The sequence below is a fragment of the Melopsittacus undulatus genome, chromosome 2, assembly GCF_012275295.1.
Source record: "Melopsittacus undulatus isolate bMelUnd1 chromosome 2, bMelUnd1.mat.Z, whole genome shotgun sequence".
In the NCBI taxonomy this organism is placed as follows: domain Eukaryota; kingdom Metazoa; phylum Chordata; class Aves; order Psittaciformes; family Psittaculidae; genus Melopsittacus; species Melopsittacus undulatus.
In genome coordinates, this window is record NC_047528.1 from 102,986,400 (window position 1) to 103,011,388 (window position 24,989).

The 24,989-nt window shown below is 36.3% G+C and overlaps 1 protein-coding gene across 5 annotated transcripts in view; it reads right to left on the reverse strand.

Annotated features, from left to right (window-relative positions):
• Window positions 1-24,989, reverse strand: part of ABI3BP (ABI family member 3 binding protein) — a 158,023-nt gene that overhangs the window by 70,995 nt on the left and 62,039 nt on the right. Inside the window, exons 11-20 of one of the 5 annotated variants that reach the window (XM_034074406.1) lie at window positions 21,237-21,317; window positions 19,845-19,919; window positions 15,665-15,739; window positions 14,382-14,450; window positions 11,119-11,187; window positions 8,594-8,656; window positions 7,426-7,491; window positions 6,972-7,037; window positions 4,729-4,785; window positions 3,462-3,536 (exon numbers count right to left, since the gene is read on the reverse strand). In XM_034074406.1, the coding sequence (XP_033930297.1) occupies window positions 3,462-3,536; window positions 4,729-4,785; window positions 6,972-7,037; window positions 7,426-7,491; window positions 8,594-8,656; window positions 11,119-11,187; window positions 14,382-14,450; window positions 15,665-15,739; window positions 19,845-19,919; window positions 21,237-21,317 (696 nt within the window). The remainder of the gene's footprint in view (window positions 1-3,461; window positions 3,537-4,728; window positions 4,786-6,971; window positions 7,038-7,425; window positions 7,492-8,593; window positions 8,657-11,118; window positions 11,188-14,381; window positions 14,451-15,664; window positions 15,740-19,844; window positions 19,920-21,236; window positions 21,318-24,989) is intronic. The other 4 variants (XM_031051265.2, XM_031051266.2, XM_031051267.2 and 1 more) reach the window with 4 other exon arrangements.

The window sequence follows — 24,989 nt, forward strand, 5'->3', positions numbered from 1 at the left end:
TAAATATTTCTTCATATAGAGCCAGTAAAAGCAGAACTGTAAGCATGGACAAAACTGTATTTGTTCAGTATCATTTTATAAGACACTGGTAAGTTTTAGCTTATTTTCTGAACATAGGAAGTAAAAGAATCCTAAAGAATAAACATTGGCAAGGAAGAACAAGAAAATGATATAATTAAATTAGGATGTATCAAGAAGTGTAATTTAAATGTAAAAAAATACCATCTTCCAGACAGTTTAATTTTACTGGAGTCTGGTATAACAGGTTTCAAAAGTGTGTTTGAAAAGCATCTTGTCTACCAGAGACGCACCAGCTCAAGATCAAGTTGCAACTATTTTCCTTAACTGCAATGTCGTGCAGTTTAGTTTAAATAGTTTTACACCTGTGATAATCAAGCTTTTATTTCTTTTAGGCTTGGACATATGCTGTTGCATTTACTGGCAGCAAAATGTCTACCTTAAATAACTGCTTTAAATATATTCAAATGAAAGGACTTAAGGGTCCATTTTCCAGTATTTTGAAGCCTACATATCCGCTGTTACTGATTCTGTTATTTATATGGGACATACTCAACACTTTCAACCATTAGAACAGTTTCATTGAGGAGTTTAAACAAAATTTATATTAGCTTTCAATCTTACCCATATGCAGTATTGCAGCTTAAAACATGAGAACACTACTAGATGTAATACGACACATCAAAGCCTATTATCATCAAGCACAGCAATATAGACTTGTAAATATATTAAGAATGATGACCAAAATTAGACGAGAGTATTTGGTCTGGTATTCTAGAGAGCAAATGAATTATGACAGCTCTGTAGTTATTCTGATTAATTTTAAACTTAACTAACAATATACCATAAGTAAGATGAAATCTCTGTGAGAATTTCTATTTTAAAATAACATTTTCAAGTATTACCAGGTACAACTGGTGGCATTTCTTGGATGCCAGACATTTCAGATCTTGAAGAAATGTGCTCCTTTTCATCAAAAGCTGAAAGTAAACCTGGAGTTAAAATGTGAACTGACTTCAGAGCCACAGTATTTTGACAGCAGCTGTTGGGCAGTTCAAGACAACACCAATGTGAGATCAAGCAAGATGGCAGCAGCTTTAAGGGTGAGCTGTGAAATGTGGTGTCAAATAAACAACATAAACACTGAAACTGTTGTGAAATGAAGTAGGGTCAATTCTTCTATCTCATGCTAGGTAGAATTCTCAATGTTTTTTTGGGGAGGAGTTTGGTTGGTTTTGTGGGTTTATTTGGGTTTTGGGTTTTTTTTAAGTACTTATGCTTTGAAAAAAAAATGCAACTACCAGAAGAAAATTAAAGGCAACTTATGCTAGCAGAGGTGTTTTCATAGACTATTTAGTCAGTGAGGTAAGTTATTTTTCAACTTTGATTAGACAGAAATGGCTAAGTTGTGGATGGACAGATGAACAAGACTAACATTAAGCAGTTTTCAAAGCAACATATCAGAATGAATCTTAGCATTATCCACAGACAATGGAAGTGATGGCAAGGGATGGAAAAGCTAATGGAATTACATGCTATTTACCCATCGTGCTCCCTCTGGTTTCCACAGAGGGATGAGAGGGATGAGATGTGAATTTCAGGCCTGGTCCGTTTGTAGCTAAGATCAAATATGAAAACAACCTTGAAACAATGAGTGAGCTCAGTCTTTAGGTAAGATAATCTTTGGCCCTTTATTAGCAGGTCCAAAAGTTCTACATTTATTTTAGATTTCTTGTATAGATAACTCTAACAGATATTTGCAGTAGCCTGCTCTATTCTTTGTCTTACTGGTTGATGGTTTTGGGGTTTTTTTTGGATACATGACAACTAATTTTGACACATTTACTACAAGACCAGTTGATTGCATCTGATTTCAAAATTCTGTCCAAGAGCAGCAGCTGACAGAACCCCCCTTGCCCCACACTCTAGTTTGCATGTTCCAGATAAGTCTTTTAAATAAGGAGCTGCAAATGCTTAATGCTGTTTTGATACAGCATGCTTTCACGTTATAAATTAGGCATAAGTTATGAATTAGGGCTCACTTCAATCTGAACCTCCCCCCCTCACTTAATGCACATGAAGTTGGAAAATGTATACATCCGGCATGGAAAAAAGCCTGTAGATGACCTCTTTAGGCAAAGAGACAGAGTAAATAAACAGCTCAAACTAAAAGAAGCATTGTTTTGTCTGCACACAAAACCCCACTATTTGACATCAAAGTTAGAAACTTTATAATTTAGTTTCTAAACATATTCGATACAATGTGGGATTACACATTAAATCCAGCTAGCCTGCATTTTTGAAAGTCATGTGGGAATAGTTCCCTGCATAACAAAAGCAGATGGTATCAAACTAAAGGAATATCACAGAATCAGTGAAACAGTGTAACTGAGGAGGGCATCATGGATGCTGAAGGGAGTTCCAACAAATGAATATTTACAGCGCAAACAATTTGAAGCAGCATGAACTTGTATTAAAATTCTCAGCTTTAGAAAGACACGATTCCATTCACACAAAGACAGAAAAAACATCAGAATCACGAAAAACTTGATCACACTATATATGTGTTCTGTAAAACATGAACTGTTGAGATGCTTTAGAATTTGTCCTAAAGCCCAAAACAAAAGAGGCTAAAGAGTAAGTTTTCACAACCAGAAGTCATTAAAAGAAAATATATTGGTGCTTGTCTGAGAAACTATCATATTAGACATCAAGAAAACATAGTAATTTACCAAGTTCCACTTTACTTGGTTGCGAAGGTATTTGAACAGTTACTGTAAAAAAACCCTAACCAAACAAATACTATGTTCAGCTTGAACCTGTCAAATCACCCTTTATCACAATAATTATTTATGTAATCATAATTTTGAAGCATAGGGTTTTAGGGAAATTACACTACACAAATAGGGTATTATGAGTGAAATAGTACAATCATTTATTTATTTGAATAACTACCCACTGGTAGCTGCTGGTAGTTACACTGAATTCAGGGAATCTGTTGATATGGCACTTTTGCAAAATCAGACTCAAAGAATCATAGAACAGTTAGGGTTGGAAATCAGGATAAATGACTTGGGGCAGAGCTAAATATTAATATAAATCAGTAATTATAGTATGAGTAAATCCATATTGAAGCAAATTACAAGTAAACAATTATAATCTGAGTCATCTCTTAAAACTTCCAGAAAAATTATAATTTGTGTGTAATACAGAATTAAAAAAAAAAATAAAAAAGCTATAATACTCCATTATTCTGTCATGAGAATCCTAAGAGCCAACTGTTTCAATATTGTAATCCCAAATGCAGCAATGTATCACCTTCTTCCTGTAATAATATTAACCCAAGGTAAAGAAATGTAAATTAACAATACAACCAAAAGCAAGACATTTCTTGTGAGAATTTCTAACACTAATAAAATTACATTTTCAAGAAACGTCATTACCAGATTTTGTTGATCGCATTTCTGGGATAGCAAATGTTGTGGTCCTTGAAGAAATAAGCTGTGTTTCATCAGAAGCTGAAAAAAGAATCTGAGTTTTAAAACGTGCAGTGGCATCAAAGACACTAAAATACTATGCAGAAGTTGTTCTGTAAAAGGAAACCATACAAATAAAAATCCAGACAGAAAATGGATTAAGAGTCAGCTGTAGGATGACTGATAGAACAGTAAACAAGCTGATGTCTCCTATGGCATGAATACAACATGAGTTTGATCAGAGTGGTATTCTCATATCTGTTACATTTCCAAGACACAGAATTTGTATCCTTTGGAAGATCTTAGGTAGAGAAAATTTCAAATATGAACTAAACCTATATAAAATTGCCTACAGTAATACAAAAGTATGTTCCTCAGTTATTCAGTCAGAGTAGAATGTTTTCGACTTGCTTAATAAAAAGAAAAAATTGACATGTATGTACTGCAAAAGAAACTCAAGAGACACATTTTGCTTAAAGATAATGACTTCTGATCTTACATCACTGCCACAAAGCTACATTGGTATAAACAGGATTACTGACAAAGACCACCCTTTGGTGGAAAATGGTTTAAAAATAACTTGATGTTTTTATGACAATATTTTAATCAAAACAAACACAACAAAATGAAGATTCTATCAGATAACTAAGACCACCATTTCCATTAGAAAAATTATGCAGCCAGCATGAAAGAAACATGCTCTATTTCTACAGGCAGTGGTATAGAAAAAACTGGAATAGGTGCTCTTGATGTTAAGAGCACTTATGACTGATTAAAATCAGAGAACATGCAAGAAGAAATCTATGTAGCTCGATTTTTATATCAAGAGAGTTCTTGAAGTGGTAGTTCTGAGAGAACATGCCATGGAGAGCAGTAGTGTCACACTGACTAGCTGCTAAAAGTTTTCCACGTAGTGAAGATGGTTTGACTGAAATGACCTTGGACAAAATTAAGTTCTCAGCTCTAAAAGGATACAAAAATATTGCATTCATACTGAGGCAGGATAACTGTTAGTACCAAACATGGAATATTAACACAGCTGCATGATGATTGTGTTCAGTATGAATACTGTGATAGATAAAAGCTAAGACTTTTCTAAATTTATTTGTGATGAGAAATAAAAAGACCACTGACCAAAGTTTAATGAATAAGACTAGGGAAACATGCATAGTGTATATACATATGTTGTAATAAGCTATTCTCCAGATGAAAAAAAACATTAATGATCATTTACCCGATTCTACTTCAACGTTGTCAGGTGTAATAGGTTTGAAAGGTGCTTGAATAGTTACTGTAATAGAGACATATTTTCATCTGTTAGGATTTTAGATCACATTGCCTTTCACAAATATGTTGCTAACAAATTCACTTTTTCTGTAGCTGTGTTTCCTAATTTGCACTTAACCAATACAGGAACATATGCAAGAAGCTATCCATTTAGGAGGTCTTGGACTTATTAAAATAAAAAATCATCAGCACTGAGGTGGAATGTACAACTTGAAAGGACCAAAAAATATACATCTATTTTACACCAAAGAATTCAAGGTCTGATAAACCACTGCTTTGTGCCTTGGGCAGCTACTCTGCCCTGGATACAGTGGATAACCGACCAAACTGATTTCAGAGGAATCCATCCACCTATTCTACTAATAATACATCAACAAAATAAGAGTACAAAAGTGCAAGTGAGCTTAAAACCCAGGCTGGAAATAATATTACATTATTTACAGTATTATTCTACTTTAAACATTCTGATCAGCGAAATATAGACCTGTTACTCTTGAAGTTATTTTACAGTTTATACCTAAAGTGTGCAGTTTTTAACATGATGAACCATCACAACATGGCATCATCTGCTAACATAGACTTGATGGTTAAGTGTCTGAATAGTAAAGAACTGAAGAAACATACAAATATAGTCTGCAAAATTTTATAAAAAGAGGTTAATGTACAAAGATGTGAAAACACACACAAATATGACGCACAAAATGAAATAGAATGTCATGAGTAAAATGGAAAAAACCTCTGACGGTCAGTAGGAATGTAGGACTACCAATGCGGAAAAACACTGCACAAAGGGAGGCAAAGGAAAAGCAAACTTTCTAGATGATGATACTGAAACAAATCCAATTTTAAAAACTGGCACAATTAAAACAATGTAGAAACTGATCCAGACAACATCACAAGACAGCAAAAGGGAAGGAAATACACTTACACCAGTAACTTTATGAGTCTTATTATAAAAACAAGTATCCAATTTCTCCACCATGAAAACAAGAAAGTTAAGAAAAACCCTTTAAGCAATGCCAGGCAAGGAATGTAACTTCCCTGGAAAACACCATGAAGCATGTGACACATCTAAGGTGATAGGAAAGCAAGACTGCTACAGACAAAAGTGCCACAATAACAATGCAAGAAACTCAATATTCATTGCAAGATTAACTTCCAGTTTCAAGTCTGGGGGCTTAACAGACTGCTCATGCCACAGATTTGTTACCTCATGGGCCAAAACTCACTGCCAAGCCACATGGCTGGTCTTGCGCACCTGCCAGCATGAAAGCAGCTATCACCAAGAGCATCTGAACCCATTGTCGTCAACCACCATATCCAATGCTTACGTAAATACAGCTTTTCTGTGAACAGCAGTTTCAACTATACACTTATGGTTCACCCTTACATAGGCCCCAGAGAAACAACAGTTTGGCTAAAAGCACAACAACAGTTCCTGAGAGAGCACTTCCCATCTGCACTGTGACCAGTTCTGCAAAAAATGCAGCATGGCTAGGCAACAAAGGCTGCCAGTGTCTCGGAGAAACATGCTGTGATTCACCAGAAGCTGAAAAGAGGCATTGTCCTTACAACCTTACATCCCTTCTTAACACATGCCTTCTCCTTGCAGTACCTTGTGACTCAGTGATCAAATCAACAGTAGAGCTGATCCCAGTAGATCCCAAAACCAGCAGTAGAGCAGAACGCTCCCACTCCCAGGTGATGGCAATGTAAAGGTGTGGGCAGATGACAATGGGCTGCCTTCAAAGTCAGCAGGGAAGCAACCAATGGCTGCACCCTTGGACCTGCAAACACTGGTGGGCAGCTGAATCACAGAGCCAACCCAGATCAGCACAGCCAGGATTTGCACCTTAAGAACACTGTCGTATTTGAATGTGTCAGAGAAAGGAAGGTCTGCTACCAAAACAAATGAAGCAGGGCAATGGCAGATGAAGGCAACGTGCAATAATATGTTCTCTATGCAAGCTGACACTCGGTTCCCACGGAAAATGCTTGTCAGAAATGGAGAAACATGGGATGAAATAACAGAATCACAGAACAAGTGAGGTGAGTGCTTTGGCAAGCCAAGCTGCACCAAGTCTTCGTACTCTCCATGGAAGATGAGACGGCTGCCAGGTGTTTTGAGATGGGAGGCATGACAGGAAGAGACAAAGGGGAAAACTAAAAAGAAGGGGTTTTGCTAGTTACCCATCACAGTTTGATGCATTGTCAGGGAGGAAGGAGTGGTGGGCTTCAGCCTTGGTCTTCGAGTAGCTAAGATCAAACACAGAAACCACCTTCAGGTCCTCACACAGGCTGGTGTTGCATGGCTGGTATCAAGACAGAGCTATAAACAAGGAAACGTGGACCTGCTTGGAGCAGGCTTCCATGTCACAGCATCACTCCCCATAGCTGCGTGATGCCGTGTTTCAACTGGCATAGGTAGCCCGAGGCAACAGAGTAAACCTAGAAGTGGAATCTCAGAAAAAGCAATGGAAAGCTTACAAATGCAGCAATTTCTAATCAGGAGCCATAAAGTAACAACCGCATCATCGACCCACTCTTTTGGACACCAAAACATCTGAACTGGCTCGCTGCTGCAGAGAAAAGCATTGCCAAAGTAATCAGTGCAGGAAAGGAACTATTGACACTGACTATTTACCCTTCACAGTCCGTATGGTATTCAATGAAGCAGATGAGGTGGATTTCAGCTCCGGTCTCTGGGTTGCTGTGGTCAGACACAGAAATGACCTTGAGACACTCACACGGTTTTGCCACAGCAGCACAAGCAGCACTAGTTCACAGCACCCCACAGGTCCATCCTTAGGTTAACACATGCCTTCTCCTTGCAGTACCTTGTGACTCAGTGATCAAATCAGCAGGCAATTGTCTTGCCGTGGTTGCAACTACCACAGTACTGTTAAACTCAGTCACTAGATGACTCTCCATCATCAGAAAAACGTCTAAATGTCTACTTTACCAACACACTTTCGACACTTTCCTGAAAGATGTCACAAGACCAGTTGTTGCAGACTGAACATGAAGGAAGGAGACCCACTTTTGGACTCAGAATTCAAGATGACAGGTCATATGTACATCTCAAATGCAAGGAACTACGAATTCTAAGTTCTTCCTTATTCCAGCTCTAAGGAATAAATTGCACATTATCATTTGAACACTCAGTCATAACCCCAACTGGCTTTAGAGCTCAATAACCTTGCCACAAGGTTTTTCCTTACTATTCTTGTCACTAATATTATTATTATTTTTACAAAGAACAGACTATGTATGCTCTCACCATTCCCCTGAAAGGCATCATCTTTCCCTATGTTATATAAAAGTTCCCATCCTTTCTTTAGGTTAGTCACTGAATCATAGAAGCAGCTATGTTGGAAAAGACCTTTAAGATCATCAGGTCCAAACATAACATGCTTATTCATCAAGCTTGAAATTCATTGTTGAATGAAAGAGGGAAAAATTATTTCTGTCCTGTAAGTAAACTATGAGACAGCTATACGACATCAATAGCAAGACTAAGAGGTAATAAAACTATGCTGCTGATATATTGGAAATTTTCATTCTAGAAATAAATTTCAAAATAAAAACTGCATCTACAGACACACAGGAATTTAAGGACAAATACTTTTTCACCCCTGTCCCTGCAAAACGTGATGGTAAAAAGCATAGGTTCAAACATCAGAATCACAACATTAGTATGGCAAGTGTTTTCGCAAGCTAAAGTGCATTAACAAACCTAGTAGTGCTCAAAGCAGATGAAATTTTTGTCAAGTGAATGCAGGGGAAAAAAAAAATTAAAATACCATATTTACCCTCCAATGTTCTTTGACTTGCAAGGTAAGGAAAGGTAGGTTTCAGCTTTGGTCTCTGGGTAACTAAGATTAAACCAGAAAACTGCCTTCAGATATTACAGATGAACATTCTTTTTCCAAAGCAGTGTCAGTGCAGAGTTTTAAACGAACAAAACCCATATTCTATTTAGCTTTTACATAAATATTTGCATTCATTACAGTGTTATTGGTTTCTTAAACGAGGGTGGCCTAACTGAGTTAGTGTAGAATACAGTTAGCCTTTTAGTGAACTAGACCTATAAAGCAGAAAATTACAAAGGGGGATTGAGAAGCTTAACAATTAAGTATTTCATTGTCACCATTTAAAGAAATGACTGACCACTAACACTTTAATCGCACCCAGACAAACCAGTATTTAAATTTTGGCTTATCAGGTATACTTTTCCTACCAAATAAATCATACAGCAATTTTTTTGTCACTCTCTATAACCAAAAACCGCAACCACTATTTAAACACTGTTCCTAGTAGACAATAATGGTGGTCATGATGTTCCAGAGCTGCATTTTAACTGCAGTAAATAACAAATCCCCAACTGATTTTTAAATATTTTCAGACTATTAACTGAGAAGTGGTAAACAAATATGTAACCAGAATCCCTGCCTGCTTCAAAGATATTGTCAAGTTTTTGAAATGACCACCTTATTTTAAATCTGAAAAAAACCCTAACCCCCAAACTAAAACCCAACACTTAACTAGCTCTGATTACTATATTTTTCACTATCCTTAAAAATCTGAACTTTGGGGTTAAAGTAACATATGCCTGGAAAAAAAGAAACAATAGCTTCTCTGCAGAAAGATGCATACAGGTGAACTTCATGATTTTCATCAAGAGCTGAGCCAAATACTAGAAGAAATACTTGTGCCTTCTTAACCAAAATCTGTATGAACCTTCAACGGAACAACAGGAAATGATCTTTGTACAAGTTGGTATGAAAGACTGGTCTTCTACCACTTTGTACCAAAAATCCTTTACAGCTTCTGATCAAGGAGTGGTAGACACAAAACAGTTCTTTAACAGGCTTGCCATTTAGACTCAGAAGCAAATGTGCTCACAGAAGAAAAAAAGCAAGCAAGTGGCAATGTGATGAAAACTAAAATGTAATCCCACATTGCTCACCCATCACTTTTTGTCTAGTTTCCAAAAAGGGTGAGATGTAGACTTGAAGGCTAATTGTTGTGTAGCTAAATCATAATATGAAAGTCATAATGAAATAAGCAGTCTCTGCACAAGTAATAACATTGTGGTTTTAAAAGGAAAAAGTAAGTCTAGGTTGAAAGTGGTTTTCTTTACTTGGATAACCACATTAGTTTTTGAGGTTGAGTAGTTCTGTAGAGCACAATATTAATCAGTCTTCAAGACTCAATTCTGCCAAACACTGGAAGTGTTGGGAAATTGATCCCTCTGGTTTGAAAACAGTGCAGTATAACTTTCTTTATTGGCAAAGCATGCAGAATAAATAATTGAATTTGAATGTGCTATTATATTGATATATAGAAAGCCATCACTTTCGATTGTAAGAATTCAAGGTCTGGTCTCGCTTTGCTCTAGCATCAACCAGATCTTTTGTTTTATGGGTCAGAAATCTCAGCCCTTGCAGTAACCACAGTGACTCTCTAGATAAATGCCTACAAACAAGGAACCAAAACCAATTTTGTTGTAGAATTCTAGCACATCTTTCAACCACTTACAATTTTGCAGCCCATCATCCCATTGTACATCACTGCAGTGACTTCCTCGAACTCTTATTGTAATTTTTCACAGAGAAAATGCACAACCTTAAACAGTTATAAAATTGAGTCTGTGGGTACTCATGTGCACTGCACATCTTTGCTGTACCATGGGCTTGACTCCAGATGTAAGGGAGGGAAGACCATTAGTGACAGTTTTCAAAGCTGTACAAGGCTGAAGAATTTGACGGTAGTTAGGAAAAGGTGCCTAGTGATTTCTGAGGGATTTCTTGATATTGCCAGTCTTTGGACATTTAAATCTTTCTGTTCCAATCTCTTCTATATTACCCTCTTCTAGCAACATTTAATGATTCACTAACCAAATCAATAACTGGCATTTCCTGTGATTAAAAATTCATGGAGTATTCTTAAGAACAGCACCTAAATCTGTTTCCATCTATGGAGAATCTTTTGTATCCAATACAAAAGAACCAGATATGTATAAAAGTACCAGATTTGATATGTTAGCACTTAACCACTCCAAATAACAGGTCTCCATAAACATACAATCCTTTCCGAAAAAAAAGGACAACCCTACAAGACAATCTAGCCAATTGCTTACAAACATAAGAAAAAAATAATCTTATCATTCCAACTTTTCATTCTCAGTATCTCAAATGTTGCAGCAGATGTAACTGGTATCTCTCCAGTTACGCTTTTACACAGAGCAACTTAAACTCTCCATTTAGGAAAGCATCATTGTGACTTTGAGAGACTGACCAGATATCAGAACTACAGTGAAGAGAGATATCATTACCAGCTGATATCGGTGACATTTCTGGCATGCTAGATGTTGTGGATCTTGAAGAAAAAGGCTTCCTTTCACCTAAATCAAAAAAGAATCTTGTATTAAAAGGCTTAATTGCCTCAGATCTACTATGGATAGCACAGGACTCAGCAGACAAATGCTGCATTGGTAAAACTGAAGCACAGGGAAATTTGCTTGCAAATCAGCTAGGCATTACTATGTCTTATGAACCATTAGGGGGTGTGGACTCAACATGGAAACCACATGACTGAATTATTCATACTAAAGAGGATCATAGAATGGTTACATTTGGAAAAGACTGTAAAGATCATCTAGTTCCAATCCCCCTGTCATGAGCAGGGACACCTTCTACTAGACCAGGTTGCTCCAACCCCATCCAACCTGGCCTTGAACACTGCCAGCAATGGGGCAGCCACAACTTCTCTGGGCAACCTGTTCCAGTGCCTTACCACCCTCACAGTGAAGAACTTCTTCCTAATATCTTATTACTAGGAAAGAAATCTTATCACTACTTAACAATCTTAGCATAATAAGAATTATAAGTAGTAAGGAAACACCTTTTGATCCAGAAAACCGTCAGTGGGTCAGCCAATGTAAAAGCTAGTCAAAACAAACTTTTCACAAGATTACACAAAAACAGTCTGTTGAGTGCTTAATTCTCTCTCACATTTAAGTTCTCCCAGCATAAAAAATACCTCAAACCAAACAACCCCCCTCCCCCTCCAAAAAAAAACCAAACCCAAACCCCAAACTGAGAAAGACAGGTCCATGGCTGGGAACCTCAATAATGAGAAAACCAAACTCAATCAACTAAAGGAAACCCACATCTATGACCCCAGTCTTCCATCTACAAAGATGAAGGATGAGTGCAGATGAGATCCTGGTTAGTGGCAGCAGTAAGTAGCAAGGAGATCCAGTTAGAATTTCTAAGGCCCAGTTAGAACTAAACTTGGCTAGGGATGAGAAAGATAACAGGAAGTGGGGTTGGAACTAGATGATCTTAAGGTCCTTTGCAACCCTAACTATTCTATGATTCTATGAATTACATTGCAAATAAAAGACAGACCAGGGACAATGTGGGCCTTCTCCAGAAGCTATCAGGAGAACTGTCTACCCTGGATTTGGAGAAGGCTGAGGTTCTTAATGACTTCTTTGCCCCAGTCTTCACTGGCAAAGGCTCTGACCACACCACCCAAGGCTTGGAAGGTAGACGCAGGGATTGTGAGAATGAAGACTGTAGGCCTGCTGTAGGAGAGCATCTGGTTCGAGACCATCTTAAGAACCACAAGTCCATTGGACCCGATGAAATAAATCCATGGGTCCTGAAGGAGCTGGTGAATGAAGTTGCAAAGCCACTGGCCATCGTATTTAAAAAATCATGGCAGTGAGGTGAAGTTCCTGATGACTGGAAAAAGGGAAATATAGTCCCCATTTTCAAGAAGGGGAAAATGGATGACCCAGGGAACTACAGAACTACAGACCAGTCAGTCTCACCTCTGTGCCTGGCAAAATCTTGGAGCAGATTCTCCTGGGAGGTATGCTAAGGCACATGAAAAACAACAAGGTGGTTTGTGACAGCCAGCATGGCTTCACTGTCTGAAGGGGGACTATAAGGATGCTGGGGAGGGACTATTCATTAGGGACTGTAGTGATAGGACAAGGGGTAATGGGTTAAAACTTAAACAGGGGAAGTTTAGATTTGGTATGAGGAACAAGTTCTTTAAGGGTGGTGAGGCACTGGAATTGGTTGCCCAATGAAGTTGTAAATGCTCCATCCCTGGCAGTGTTCAAGGCTGGGTTGGACAGAGCCTTGGGTGACATGGTTTAGTGCGAGATCTCTCTGCCCATGGCAGGGGGTTGTAACTAGATGATCTTAAGGCCCTTTCCAACCCTAACTATTCTATGATTCTACGAATTAGTGGGATGGTGATAACTAAAGCAACACAAAGCTTCCAAAAACAGCAGCAAGGATAAAAAAAAAATACAACTAAATAGAGTCATCTTATCATTTTTTTCCAGTGCTGCTTTTAATAAGTGAGGTTCTGTAGTGATTTTGGTCATGGGTATTTCCAACTCAGTTTATCTCCAGCAGCAGGATGTGAAAGGGGTAAGTAAATACATCTGAGAAGTAACTTCATGTAAATAAATTCAGAAGGAAGACAAGAAATTTTACTGTTGACTGCTCTAAAGAGTATTTTTTAAAATTACTGTTTATTTTTTTATGAAATTAACCTTTTTTTCTAAGTATTTTCAATACCTTCACTAACTACTTAGCTGAAGATAATATTCTAGTTTTTGCATGTGTGCAAATGTTCACAAGAAGTTTGATAAACAATTCATATATAGTTTTATATGTACTAAAATAGCACCTGAAAAAAAAATTGTACAACTGACTGTACCTTAAAACACATCTTTCCAGGAAGTTAAGAATTCTTCAGAAAATTTAGGAAAAATATGTGATTTGGGGAGATTAAAGTGTCTTCATTAACTCAACTCTCAATTTCTGTTCCAGGTATCCCATGTAACAAAATGAACTAAATTGATTTAAAAATCATTACCTGGGAATAAGATGCAGTGCAGCAAAATTGAACTCTGGAAAACTGTACTGCAATGCCAAGAACCAGTAGGTTATACAGCTGAGAACTTAATAAACTACAGTTGCATTACTCACAGTAAAGTTTTGGGCAAGGAACTGCTTTCCTTCCCCCTTCACCACCTCCTACCCCTTCCTCATTATCCTCACCTCTTCTGCACATACTTGTTCATATTCAAGCTTAAAAAAATTAAGCATCCTCACATATCAAAGGTTACAGAAAAAACAATTACCTATCTCCAAAGCTGTAATCCAAAGTATACCTTAGTCAGAAAAGGTCTGGACTGAGATGTGTTTACTTTCTTATTTAAAGAGAATACACCAGAAAAATCACAGCAAAAATGTATATGGGCATTGAAAAACAGACAGAAAGAAAGAGAATGAAAACAATTTCATCAGTAAAAAACTGCAACAGTCTTAAGCCTAGCAAATTTTAAACCTTTTCCTGACACATCATTTTGTCAATACTACATTATTTAGGCAGTCTTGCTTTAAACCTGTGTTGTGAGGATGCTGTTACAGGACTTGAGAAATGAACACACAGGGCAACACACATTGCAAGCAATAAGGAATAACTGCCTGAAATCATCAACATGGAAGTAGCACCAACCAACCAAACAGAAGGGCAAATTTCTGAAATAATAGCACTATAATTTACCAGTGCCTTGTATTTCTGAAGCTGTTAAAATCTGGGGAGTAGAAGTAACATGAAGAAAGTCACGTGAAGCTGGAAAACAAAAACAAAAATCACGATGTATTGTTTTGAAGTGGTAAGAACCATCATCCAACAGCACCATATTCTTTTATGAGCAGAAGAAACTTCTAGGTAATATTTAGCACATTGTGTTTTCTGCAGAAAAATAAGACTCTGAAATATACAATAACCAAGTAAGTATGGCTTGAAAAAAAATTCCAAAAACATACATAAATGCACAGATACATAAGGCAACAAATTACCAAACTGTCAGCACAATCACACAAAAAGAAGCTGAACTACAGAGTTAAAAAGAAAAATGTAAAGCTGCTCAAAAAAAGAACAAATTATAAACAAATATAAGCAAACTGGGACTGCATGGATTTTTTTTTCAGAATTCCAAGAATCAAGGAGGACATACTGGTGCTGAAACTGGAAAATTATGACAAAGCAGGAACTTCACCAAATGAAGCATACAAAATGTCTGCTGTCAAACATGAGAATGGCTGATAGTTGCAATCTTTTTTTCCTTTATTAATGGGTTTCCTTCAAAAATTAATTTCTTTCAAAAGCGTGTTCATCAGGTATCACACTATTTGCATGCTAATGAAGTGAAATCTTCCCAACTGGCTCTCATCTTACTTTGTCTTTTTTTCTTCTTTTGGATAAGTGTCAGTGGCCCCAAGTAAATAATGACTTATTACAAACTCATCTATAAAATAAAAGAAACCCGTCACAGAAATTATCAAAGGACTAAGTAGTCAGTGTCTGAATCTTCAATGACATGTTTTCATAGTGCTAGTTTTGAAATCTGGGAACTTATAATTGTGCCTGTGCTTACATAAAAAGGCTAAACAACAGAGCTACGTTTTTAAAAGATGTTGGAATTTCTGTAGTTTCCATGCATTTTTTTAAGACTGAGTACTTCAGCAAATCAGGATATTACACTTACGAAACTCAAGTGCAGACAGGCCCATTTAAATTCAGCACTTACAGTAAGTTCAATTGAATTTTAAAGCTAAGAATTACAGGCTGTAGCCAAACTACACGTAGAACCCTCCAAACTACTAGTTTGGTATGTCGTATAAAATGTTATAAATAAACCTGCTATTTGATACAGCACTTTCATACCTGCACTTACTATTCATTTACTGAACACACTGTCAGACTGAACAAACTGTTTAATGAGAGGCACTGTCTGAAAATTCCTATCTGTCAAGAGGATTAATCTTATGAGAAATTGTTACCAGATCTGGTTGGTTGCACTTCTGTGGTACAAGATGCTCTGGATCCTGAAGAAATAGGCTGTGTTTCCTCAAAGGCTGAAAAAAGAATCTGAGCTTAAAATGCTGAGACCTGTGATTTAATGGATTAACATCAAGTAGCTTAGTGAAGGCTGTCCAACTTCAGATGATGCTAATGCAAAGCTAAGAAAGATGGCAGATGGCCTGAGACACAAGACAATTGTGTCGTGACAAGAAGACAGGACGGCTTGCAATACAGACTTTGGGCCCTGAAATTTCAATTCCACATGCCTGAAAGAATTCTTATCAGCAAGGAATTTTATCTTATTAAATTTTCTGTGACCAGTTTCAGCTATACACAAAGAAATAAGCTAACAGCGAGACGTGACAACACTATCTTTAAGCAGTTTTTAAACCAGTAACAAATATGTTTTTCAGCTGGTTACACAGACACAAGAATGGTGAATAAGCAGCTCTCTGTGAGTGTTGGTAGCCAAGATACTAAAGCAGATCTGAAAATTACCATTTGCAAATCTATGTGATGCTAAGAAAATTGAAAAAAAAAAAAGTCACAGAACTAATCTGCTGATTACCCATCTCCATCTCTCTGGTTTCTGAAGAAGGTAGAGATACAGATTTCAAGGCTGGACTCTGAGTAGCTAAGAGCAAACATGAAACAAATTAAAAATTATCATGATACCAAGACAGACACTTGTCTTGCAAGTGGTACAAAAATCTTATTTTAACTGTAATGAGCAATTTTTTGTTTAGTTTGAAGGTCTCTTTTCTACTGATTTTTACCCTAATCAAGCTTTGGCATACATTATCTAATAGAGCTGAATCCATATTACTTAAGATGTTTCTCTTCACAAAGGAGCAGCTTCAACCCAAACACAATACTGTAATATCTTCACATCAGTCACAGGTCTGTATATACTTTTTACTATTATACTATGTATAACTATTTTAAAAGGAGGTGTAATGGGAAAAGATAAAACCAGAGAGTACAATGAAGTCAGTGAAAAAATCATGAAAGTAAACAGCATCCTTTAACTGTTATGTTGTAATGATGACCATTACAAAGACCTTACATTTATTTCAGTTTGAAGTATGGATAACCTGAAGTGTGCTTTAACGAAAACAGTGAATCAAGGTGGAATTGGGCATCATTATCTATAGACCATCATGAATGTGTTTCCACCATGTGCCAGTTTTGCACTACTGTCCTGCTTCTAAGAAACATATCCTATTCAAATGTGTGTACAGGCCAGTAAGTACCATTCTTTCCCATAAACTTATCTGCACCAGTCACTTATGCTTATTTAGGTTATGATGTATTTGAAAGAGAAAATTTCCATCTTTGTTTTTAGTAGATCTTTATCAAGATGAGTTTTTCTGAAAAGCAGTTATACAAGAATTTTTAAAATAAACTTCTCTGAATGCTTGGGAATGAGAAAAACATTCAGACAACTAGGTGTAGGGTTCATTTCTAACACAGGCAATATAAATATAACCCAAAACATGGACAGACTTTTATTTAATGTATTGGATCTGCTTTCCTCTTTACTTTCAATCCAGGTTATCACATTAACAAATATGATCCCAGTTTACTACCCTGATATAGCTGGACTCAGCAGTTGGACCAGATGATCATTGTAGGTCCTTCCAACTGAAACTATTCTTTTCCATATTTATAGAGAAAAAAATACTACCAAATAAAGCTGTAAGATTCACAGCTTTTGGCAAAAAGCTTGCATTGATGCATTTATATCCAGTAAGAACTATGAAAGATCTCCCAAAGACATCAGAGCATTAAAGGCATGTTAACAAAGATATCTTTTCCAAAAGGACTGAATTCAAAATACACCAACCACACAGACAGTTTATAAAACAAAGGAGACGTCTCCCTCTGGTACAATCAAAGTAGAAAAATAGAAAAAAAAAGCCATGAGGGGAACTAGGCAGAGCAGGGGGGTTGGAACTAGATGATCTTAAGGTCCTTTCCAACCTTAACTATCCTATGATTCTATGAATACAGGTCACACACACTTAAACTTCAGAAATTACATTTTGCTTTCTGGGCTGATTTTATGACAGTAGGTCATCAAGTCATGAAGAGGCAGAGTGCAGAGAAATCGAATCCATATGAACCCCACCTTAGCTCTCACAAAATATCTTTGACTTCAGTACTGACTTCATGGGTAGCACAGATGCTCCAGCTGACCCAATGGCTGGGCCCAGCTTCACATAATTAAAAAACACTTTTCCTAAGTGAAACAATTTGGCAAAAATGGAAGACATGAAAACAAAACCAGAATAAATACTTGAATGAAACATGTACTGTGACTCAACCGTTACTATTTTACCTGTATCATTGAGACAAACACAGATTAGGTTATTATGCCCATCTCTAATAATCTTCAGGTTTTCAGCCACATTATAGCAAACAGGTACTTAAATAATTGCATCTCTCTCTCTCCAGTGCTGCCTCTAGCTGGATTTGACCAAACTTCTTTCACCACAGTGAAAACAAATATGTACCCCCATCCCCTCAAACATATTTGGAAAAGAGCTGTTAAAAATTGTGGTAAATTAAAAAAATAGTTAAAGGAATTTTCACATTCTTGAGAATTTGGTTCAAACACTCATTTCAAGAAGTAAGGATTCCTGGAAATTATTTTTAAATTTGGCAGACTGCAGTAAGTAAAAGTATGCTGTCTGAATAAACCAGCACTATTACATAGTTACTTCTTGATTAACATTGAAATATAAATCCGCACTGATTCAAGGTCACTCCAGTTAGCTAGTGTAATAGCTATTTATATAGATAACAGCAACAAGCAGTTTCAGTAGAATGAGACATTTAGGACTAACACAATGACTTTGTAGAGAAGTAGAGGTCTGTTATGTAAGCACAGGTCTTGAGAGGGGGAGACATAGGAAATGGCATAGAAGAGTACAGGCATGGGATGATAAGAGATGGGGACTAGGAACCGGAGACCCGATGCCATAAACAACTTGGTGATGATCTGTTATAAAAACTGAACACCTGAAGCTGGACAAAACTTACTTTGGGTTAACAATGAGAACAGAGAAATAGCATCTAACATACACAAAAGGTACCATATATGCTAAAATCACATGTTAAGGTGTCTCTCAGCAGAGGAGAGAGAGAGAAAGAAGTCACCAACATGAATGCCGTACTCCTCCCAGCACAGGACTCCAGATGCTTATAACTTGCAGAAACATCACCACTCATCACTAACACAAGCATGAATGCACCAAGCTTAGGACCCAGAGGTGTAGTGGGAGAGTAAGCAAAACACCAGGAAAAAGGGTAGAAGCTAAGGTTTTGTGTTACTGTTATAACTATGTTACTGCTATTATTGAGGCTTTCTGTGTGGAAGTACTTCACCTTCATTAATATTCTTTGTTTTACTCTAAGAATCAAATCTAAACTAATGATGATTGTTGAACTATATAGTCCATTAAGGTGTGTTCCCTCTTTGCCCATAAGAAGATTCTGACCGTAACATTTTGACCCTAATACAGGTAAAACTATTTTGAAAATGTGAGTAGTGCCATACTTTCTCAAACATCAGGCCTTTCCAAAGTGTTCTGAAGTTCATCAACAAACAACTGATGAATTGAGAAATAAGCAGATTTATGCATATTTAAACCGTAACATCATTTACAAATTATTTGTAAATTATTACAAGTAAATTATTATTTACTATTTAAACACAACATACATGTATTTGACAAACTACATGAAAACCCACAGAACTCATGTTCACTGCAACAATATTCCAACTGTGACAGTCAGAAGCTCATGGTGTAGGGGACTTCTAAGAACATTAGAAAACTAAAAGTACAGATTTTAGCTAAGTATAAATTGCCATCATCATACTGTAGATAAAAAAATATCCCACATTCTCACAAGAATTTGTTTGGTTTGTTGGCTTTTAAAATGAAGCATTAATCTGAAGCAACCTGTCACAACAATAAAGCAAAACCAGGCTTATAATAAAAGAAGAAACTTGCAAATTCTGTGAAGATAAAGCTAAAGCCTACCACATTTTATGGACAGAATATTATTGCAGCTGAAGAATTAAAACCTACTAACCACTGAAACAAAAGAATTAGATCATTTTCTGCTGAAGTTTACAAAGAAAGCAATTACCGAGCTCTGTCAATGGACTTTTTGGAACATCAGAGATTCTGGATCCAGAAGGAAGAGGCTGTATTTCATTAGAAGCTATAATAAAAGAAATAATCAAGACTTTACTTGATTAAGAACATTATAAGGCACATCATGGATCTATACTTTGGCTTATAAACCACTCACTCCTGAAACTAATGATATGTAAAAAAAAGTAGTTCCAACCCAGGAAAAGAAATCCACATAGCTTTCTCATTTAAAAAGGTGTGTGGAATTTTGGAAAGAAATAATCTTTTCCCTAATCGTAATATTAGATCCATCAATCACAGGGATTTGACAATGAACATCCATCACTAACTATGATCACTTTGTTTGAAATTAATCCGTGACCCATCTTGTTTAAATTGTGTATTTTAATCTTTAAAAGCGTGGCAGAAAAACAAGCAAGGTTCCTTATCCTTAAAAAAAAATAATTGATCAAAGTTAGAAAATTTGATTGACCGATGATTTAGCTTCAGGAATTACTGAAAATCCACTTGCAACTGTAAAGGAAAAAAAGACAAGAGAATATGTAATTAACATGAATCAATAGGACTAAGTAAAAATACATTTATTGAGAAGCATTAGCAGTCCTCTTAATTGGAAGATCTGTATTTCAGTCCTGCAAATGCTGATGATCTTTTCCTTTACTGTATATCATCCTGTGTGTACGCCATCTGGGCCTTAAAGAAATCTAAACAAAGTTTTAAAAAAAAAAATACAACCTCAAGTTTAGATTTGTGTTTGGAATTTTACATTATTTGGGGATTAAAATACAGGCAACAAAATCAGCATTGGAGAATTTAGAATTCTGAATGCAATAAGTAAGTAGATGCTGGTTCAAATCCCAGAACTAACCATACTACTATTTTGATCAGAAATCTCTCATTCTGAGACACTGAAAAAAATCAGTAAAGCTCTTTTTTCCTCCAGGAACAAATACAATTATATCATGTCACATGCAATACAAAATTTTATTTTTTCATCACTTTTGGTGCTACCTAAATGAACCTGTCAACAGAAGAAAAGCAAGGAGGCAATTATTTCATTTTAATCACTGAAGTTAATTTTACTGATGGAAATTTTATGTGATGTCAATCATAAGACCACATAGACAGAAAGCATTGAATCACCCCACCAAATCTGCTAGCAATAATTGTACGTATAACAGCCACAGTTCAGCCAGAGCTAGATGCATCCTAATTTACATTTCATGTGTGAATTGCTGGAAACACAAAGGGAACCAGAAACCACTAATTAGGACTTTTTTTGGAGTCAATAAAAAGGGGGTGTAGCAAGTAGCAGAAAAAGTGTGCTGAAGGGAAAAAAAGCATTTAAAATACAAACAAGGTAAAAAGCATCAAAATTAGTTACCCAGTATGTTTTGAGTTTGCACCAATTTGGGTTTAGGTGTTGATTTAAATTCCTCAGGTCCGTGTTTTTTCTCAGCCTGAGCTAGAAGAAAGAAGCTTTATTTACTTTAGAATCCCTTAAACTTTTCTTTACTTACTGGTGACCAGCATCAATATAGCAAAAAGTTTCAGTATTCATTCAGTTTAATAAAAGATCATTTTAATTTTGAGACACAATAGAGGAGAGTTTTGTTTTTTCCAGCATGGTCTCCATGCTTTTTCCACAATCTACTGAGCATAGTTTAAGCAAAAATTGATCATGTAGGTTTATAAGGTTCTTCTTGCATTTCCTAAAGAAAACATGCCGTTTTCCACATTCTGCATAGTTACATAAACGCTACTACGTCTACAAGTGTTACACTATTTTCTGCTTTTCGGTGCCACAAAAGCTGGAATCTCCACAGACGCTGCCTTGTTGGGACCAAATGCAGCTTCTACTACATCAGTTACAGTGCTGTTACTTCCACTGCAGTGGAAGGCATATTTTGTTCTACAGTGAAGTTAAAGTAATTTATCCTTATGAAGCTGTGGAAGAAAATTCATCCAGAAAATATCCAGAAACAGTTAACAAACCATACCTCCAAAGTACCTCAGCAGTACTTCAAAAGCTAGCATTTCTTATTGGTGAAATGCAACCATATAAAAAAAAAAAACTCAAACAACAAAACAAAGCAAAAACTGTAACAAAACCACCAAAAGCTAATACAGAAAGTTAGAACTCATTATTCTTTGGGTTCTTTTTAGAGGTCAGATGGCATGTCTCTTGTCAGCTAATTTATCTGAGCAAGCTGAACAAAAAATAGCATGCCTACAATTGGGATAAAAGAAAGCAAGCTCTCTGTTCTGCACAGAACATTGTAGGGATGATATGAAATAACATCAGACATTCTTGTAAAAAAAGGTACAAGAGGCAGAAAGTTTAGGATTTAAATGTAAAGAGAGAAATGCCTCTTTATTGTCACAGCATGGAATAGAACAAGACTGCATTCAGACAACATTTCTTAAACCATTTTTCTTCTAACTCCTCTTGACCTTCTCATTCATGTTCCTCTTTTCATCCACAACTAGAATTGAGATATTCTGAGGGAAGCAATAATCTCACTCCTTCTCATAACCCACATGAACACAAGGGGAAGCCTTCAGGAGCCAGGACAATAGGAGGCGCAGAACTCGGGAAACATGTCAACAAATGAATTATTGCCACTAAACATTAACTCTAAATAACTTTTCATTTCAAGCCTATTCTCTATTTGACAATGGTATTTTGATAGATTTCTGATATAATTCTTTACATGAAGAAATAGCTTGCTCTTTCATAGATTTTTTTTTGTTTAAAATACTTCTTCCATGTCCTAGACAACTGTGCTGTTATTTTTGTTATTTTACTTCAGTTTTGCTGTGAAGTTAATGAAAAGGCTCACAGTTCATCTGAGAGAAAAAAAGTAGTGGTAGTTACATTAGACAGCATTTTAAACATTGGAGGGGGGGAGGGAGAGGAAGCATTTTGAATTTGTGCTGTTGTGTTAAGAATAAATTTGCCCTAAGTGGAAAATATTGTAACAAGCCTGGAAAAAACAAAGCATGAAAGAGCTCACAAACCAGTCTTTCCATGGAAGTGCATGCCAAGGGAGGGGAGGCCTGAAATTAAGAAAATGATGGGATGCCTGGCTGACAAATACACCAAACCCAGTTACTGAACTATGTCACACCACAAAATACTCCCTTTGACAAAGGCCCAGTGGAATACAAGAGTGGCCCAGTTCACTGAACATTTCAGCTTGTTGAAATAATTCATTTTCTTCCCTTCTTGCATGACTGATGACACAATGGCTGCTACAGCACATGGCTCCTTTTAAATCAGTGTTCCATTGTCAATTCTGGCACCAGTTCTTAAACCTTTCATAGCAAATAAAAGCTATGCCTTAACTTTCAAATAGTGAAGACTGGATGAAATATAATTAAGTAGATCCTATTGCTAAACTCAATTAATTGTGCCTATGTATCACCCTGTCTCTCAAATACAATCCTTGCAAAATGCTGGTGCTCAGATCTCTCGCTTGAAGTCTGGCTCAAATGCTTAAGTATTCAAGTTATTTTTGCATATGCAATGACCAGACTGAAATTACACTTGAAGAACTTACTTTGTCTTTTAAAGGATTCACTTTCACTTCTCTATTTCCTGCCACTTTTTTTTTTCCTCTTTAACTGAAATATTGTAACCACAGTGAACACGTTCTTTAACGTAAATAGTGTGGCATACTCCTACATCAGCACTGAGATCAAGAAAGAATGACTGAAAGGAATGGTCACCACACCAAAAGGGATGGAAACAAAACCACAGAGGAAGCATGGAGGGGAAGATGAAAATTATTCTAAACATTTCAGTAAACAAATAACGGTATGATAGCAGTAAAAATATATTAAATTGCAACAAAAGTTTCTATGTCACTTGGCACTAAAAAGACAGTGCTTGCTCAATTATCATGCATAATGAAACACACCAGCAACTTAATAAACATATAATTCTGTGTTTATGGTTAGAAATACTGCATGCCAGGTACATAAACATCATTATAGAACACAAAGGAAATGGAATGGACTGATTCTCTCCTCCCCAGGTGATACATCACTTCTGGCATCACATTTCACACCATTTACCTAATTAACCAGTAAATTCCAGCACAAGGAGTGATGTATTTTGATTAGATAAATGCAAGCCTGAGGATTACAATTTTGCAGGAGAGCCAATTATAAATTATCTTTCGGTTCTCATTTTCACAAAATGGCAAATTCTGTGAAATGTATTTGTGGATTGCAGTCACTCAGACAAGGCAATTAATTCAGTAAAATAACTGCAGAATTTAAGACCACAAACTGTAAACCAAAAAGTTCTGAAAAAAAATAATCTTTACAGTTTTTTAAAAAGTATCTACAGTTTCAAATGTGAGGCAATCTGCTTGTTACACAAATGCTAAACTTTTAAAGTTCAGAGCCCCCTTTGAGAATAAATTCCTTTGGGAGCATCTTTGTTTTCCTCTTAATAATTAGGATGAACAGAAAAGAGCTATTCATATGAAGGTTCTGCAGCAAGTAATTGATGGTTAAAACTAGAATTTAGCAAACACGTATCTGCTGAATGAAAAATAAAATTCCACAAACATTCTCACAGAAAAAGAAAAAAAAGATGTATTGTTTTGTCTGAAAGATGGTTGCCAATCATTACATGAGTTTGGTGCATTACTTCATCCCACACTTCTTTTACTCACAAATATTCTTTGGGAGGGTTTTTGTCTGCTTGTTTGTTTGCTTTAATTAAAGACTGAGTTGGTCTGATGGCATAAAGTATTGTATCTTTAATATACTTATGGAAAAAAAAAACCACAGTCATGTTTAACAGCAGTATCTGTGTGAATTTTGTGATATCAAAGGAATAATGTGCTACGTCATTTCAACCAGCCAGGAAATAATTTCTAGATGGAATAGTGTAATGCCAGCAAGACAGCATAATATGACTAAGCTGAACTGAAGCACACCATCACTATACTGTTTCCACAAATTCCTCTTTAATTTTAAGTCTTGCCACTGTTTAAGCCTCCTTTCTCCCTTTCAGCAAAGAAGTTGACAGAAGTCAACTATTGTCTCTAATGACAGCATAATCAAGACAGCAAGCATAATGAAGTCTCAGTTATAGGATAAAAGCCAGACTATAAAAAAT